Source organism: Otolemur garnettii, unplaced genomic scaffold (genome assembly GCF_000181295.1).
Source record: "Otolemur garnettii isolate 467f Iridium unplaced genomic scaffold, OtoGar3 scaffold00144, whole genome shotgun sequence".
NCBI lineage: Eukaryota > Metazoa > Chordata > Mammalia > Primates > Galagidae > Otolemur > Otolemur garnettii.
The window spans coordinates 3,379,789-3,383,989 of record NW_003852539.1 but is presented as its reverse complement, the minus strand read 5'-3'; the positions used below and the strand labels follow the sequence as shown (position 1 = coordinate 3,383,989).

Here is a 4,201-nt window from a genome sequence, read left to right as displayed (position 1 = left end):
CATCTGTCTAGCAGGAAAGTCTGAGAGCCCAGAGGTGAGCCTGTCCAAGTGCCAGTGAGATGATTTCCTGCCATGACCCACGTCCTCTGAGGAGGCCCTGCCAGGCTGACCTGAGAAGCACAGGCTCAGTGCCCACGGGCTGCCTCCCACATCAGGGCTCCACCTGCTGCATGGGCCTGAGGTTGGGGCACACGGCAAAGCTGCACCCTGTGCTCTTTTTAATGTCGTCCACAGTCAAGCCTTCCCAGAGCTCGATCAGCGTCAGCCCCTTCTTCTTGTGCACGTCAAACACCGCCTTCTCGGTGATGACGCGGTCCACACAGCGCTTCCCGGTCAGCGGCAGCGTGCACCTATCCATGATTTTGGGGGAGCTGTCCTTGGTGCAGTGCTCCATGGTGACCACCACTCTGGTCTTGACACTGGACACCAGATCCATGGCGCCGCCCATGCCTTTCACCTTCTTGCCGGGAATCATCCAGTTGGCCAGGTCGCCGTACTTGGAAACCTGCATCGCCCCGAGCATGGTGAGGTGGAGGTGGCCCCCTCGGATCATGGCAAAGGAGTCGTCGCTGGCGAAAAAGGAGGCCCCTGGAATCACCGAGACTGTCTCCTTGCCCGCGTTGATGAGATCTGGGTCCACCTTGTCTTTGGGTGGGAATGGGCCCAGGCCCAGGATGCCGTTCTCACTGTGAAGATGGACGGTCATGCTGGGGCTGATGAAGTTGCTGGCCAGCAGCGGGATCCCGATGCCCAGGTTGGCGTACATGCCGTCCTGGAACTCCAGGGCTGCCCGTTTGATGATGCGCGTCCTCGAGCCTTCCTCCACTTGGGCTTCTCTTTCTTCCTCCTGGAACCTTAAACGCTCAATTCTTTTCTCAAAATTTCCCCCCTTTATCACGCGATCTACATAAATGCTAGGAACGTGGATGTCCTCCGGGGGGAAAGTCCCCACATCCACTATCTCTTCCACCTCCACGGCTGTGATATTTGCAGCTTTGCACATGGGCACGTTGAAATTCCTGGCACTCCCCCTGAAGATCACGTTGCCCATGCGGTCGGCCTTCCAGCCTTTGACCAGGGCGAAGTCCGCCCTGATGGCGTGCTCCAGCAGGTAGTGCTGGCCTCCGATCTCACGCACCTCCCGCGGCTGGCTCATGATGGCCAGGTGGCCGTCGGGGTAGTACCTGATGGGGGAGCCCCCCTCCTGCACCAGGGTCCCGTACCCCGTGGGTGTGTAGAAGGCGGGCACCCCGGCACCCCCCGCCCGGATGCGCTCGGCCAGGGTGCCCTGCGGCGTCAGCTCCAGCTCCAGCTCGCCGGCCAGGTACTGCTCCTCGCACAGCCTGTTTTCGCCCACGTAGGAGCAGACGATGCGGCGGATCTGCTTGGTGGCCATCAAGAGGCCCAGGCCGAAGTCGTCCACGCCCACGTTGCTGCTCACCACCTTCAGGTCCTTCACGCCGGTCTGCAGCAGTGCCCCGATCAGGTTCTCGGGGATGCCGCACAGCCCGAAGCCCCCGACCATGATGGTGGCCCCATCGGAGATGTCCTTCACCATATCCACAGGGTCCGTGTAGAATTTGGCGCATGGACGGGAGCTGGTGGCAAAACGGCGCCGGACGCAGCCCTGGGACAGCGCGGTCACCGCGCGGCTGGTGGGGACACAGCGTCCAAGCACCACCGCCAGGAGCCGCCGCGTGGCCATCGTCCGTCTGCCCCGGCTCTGAGGCCGGGGACAGGCTGGGGGGCGCCCCGCGTGCGCTCCCGGGACCCTGCCACTACGTCACAGAGCAGAGAAGGCAGCCGCTCCGTGACGCGCGCCTCTGCTCCCGCCTGGCCACCGCGGGAACAGGAAGAGAGCCGCTCCCGCGCCACCTAGGGCAGGGGGCCGCAGTAGCGTCGCCACTGCAGGCCTGGGCAGGTGCTGCCCTCCGTCCACCCTTGCTGCGCGCACGCGCTCTGGGCACAGAACCAAGGCCAGGCTCTACCTGGGCGCGCCACGGCCTGAATCCCGCCTCCCCTGGGGGTGGGGGGGGGGTTCCAACTGAAACTGCAAACCCTCCAGAGCCTCCCCCAGACCTGCCAGGGTCTAAGGAATGGACACAGCAGGGTGACACTGACAGTGATGAGCCACCCCTCTCTGAGCACTCCCTGTGTGCCAGGCACCCTGCTTTAATCCTGTGACAACTGGCAGAGTGGATGCCTGCCCCACCACAAACCCCCAGAGCTTAGGCCTCATGTGACAGTGGGGCACACCGTCCCTCCCACACAGACTCCTGAAGGGGCTGCCCCCCTTGTCTCTGAACCTCACCCTTGAACTGGTCAGGAATCTTACAGTTTTTGTCCCTCTCCACTAAATCGCTCCCATCCCACAGAGTGCATGAGTGTCTGCTAACCTGTAAAGGCCCTGTCCTGTCCCCATTTCTGTCCAGTCACCACCCCTTTCCTTGGTTCCCCTTCCCCAGCAAAGGTTCTGGAAAGGGCTGTCCACTGTCTCCACTGCTGGTCTCCCCTCACCTACCCATCGGACTTTGTCCCCACGCTGAGCTCTTGGTCATCAACAACCTCCTGTGACTAAATCCTCTGGGCACTTCTCTATCCTTGTCTTCAGTGCTCACAGCAGGACACAGATGACTCCCTGCTCCTGCAGACAATTTCCTGTCTTGGTGTCTGGGTCACCTTGCCCTCCAGGTTTCCTGGTCCCTCCTGTCGAGGCTGCAGAGCTCTGGGCTGCCCCTTTTGTCTCCAGGGACACACTCCTTCCTCAAGTGACCTGGTCCAGTCCCATGGCTATCAACCCACTTACATTCCAGCACCTGTCCCTGGGATGGCACTTCTGTGAGGTCCAGGGTCCTCCAGAGGATCCCAGGGGTCTCAATATTCCAGCCAAAGAAGAGCTCAGAACTTTCTACCTCACACCTGCCCTTCCTGTTTTCTGCCCACTCAGGACAAAAATGTCTATTAACAACTACCCACTGCTTTGCCCGAGGGTCGTCCAGGACTCCTCCCCTTCCTCGCCTGCTCCCCAGCTAGTCCTACATCCTCCTTTCTCCATCTCTGTACCAGCAAGTGCCTCACGGCTCCCACCCAAACTACCGTGGGGCTTCTAACACGTCTCTGGAGTCACCCTCGTCCTTCCTTCTTGTCTGCCCTCCACAATGAAGTCGCGGATTCTTTATTTTTTGTATATTCAGTAAAGTTTTAATTTCACAACAGTAGAGATTTGCAAAAAAAATTTCAAAGTATGTACAGAGAGTTCTCATATACCTGGACCTAGTTTCCCTGAGAAATATCAATAATTTACGCTTTTAGAGTACCCTTGTCACACCTAAGGAAACAATCTTCATATCCTACTACTAAGAAAATACTGTCATTGGGTGGCGCCTGTGGCTCAAAGGAGTAGGGCGCCAGTCCCATATGCTGGAGGTGGCGGGTTCAAACCCAGCCCTGGCCAAAAATTAAGAAAAAAAAAAAAGAAAGAAAATGCCATCATTTATTCTGATTTAATAAAGTTTCCCCAGTGTTCCTCACTGTTCCAGGATCCCGTCCGGGACACCACAGTGCCTTTAGCTGTTATGACTCCTTAGGCTCCACTTTCCTTGTGTTTGATGACCTTGACAGTCTGGAGAAGTACTTGTCAGGTGTTCTGTGGAATAGTTTCCTGGTGCTTGGATGAGGGGTATGGTTCTGGGGGCACAGAACTTGGGGGAAGTGCCATGCCCCACACTGTGTGCTGTGGGGAATCTTCCTCACTGGGCTGAGGCGCTGCCTGCCTGGCTCCTCACTGGGCAGTTTCTGCCACACTCCATCCACAGGGCCCTTTGAGGCAGCAAGTCCCTGAGTGTCACCCACAAGAACAGGTGGGAATTGGCTCCTCCCCCTTGAGGGTGACTATCTCAGCCCGAATCAGATCTGGTCATCCTCCATTGCTATTCATGAAAATCAACCACCCCAAACTCCAAACACCTCTCTCTGGCTTACCCTAACTCAGCCACCTCGATCACCCTCTCTCAATCCCAGGTCCTTCCAACTCATAGGCTCTGTAGCACCACTCACCCTCTTGCTGGACCCCAAACACCAACCTGTGCCCACCATCGGCCTTTCCCCACTGCTTGGTATAAAGGAGGTTCTTCCCTAAAATACCTGTGGAGTGAGAGTGAATCTCATTCTCTCCATGAGGATGAGAAAACTGAGGCTTGAA

At 57.9% G+C, this 4,201-nt stretch overlaps 1 protein-coding gene across 1 annotated transcript; it reads right to left on the bottom strand.

The window, feature by feature from the left end:
• Positions 1–16: 16 nt before the first annotated feature.
• LOC100960316 (succinyl-CoA:3-ketoacid coenzyme A transferase 2, mitochondrial) lies at positions 17–1,705 on the bottom strand. The gene has a single exon (XM_023518650.1). The coding sequence runs from the start codon at positions 1,703–1,705 to the stop codon at positions 152–154; it is 1,554 nt and encodes a 517-aa protein (XP_023374418.1). The 3' UTR covers positions 17–151.
• Positions 1,706–4,201: the final 2,496 nt, after the last annotated feature.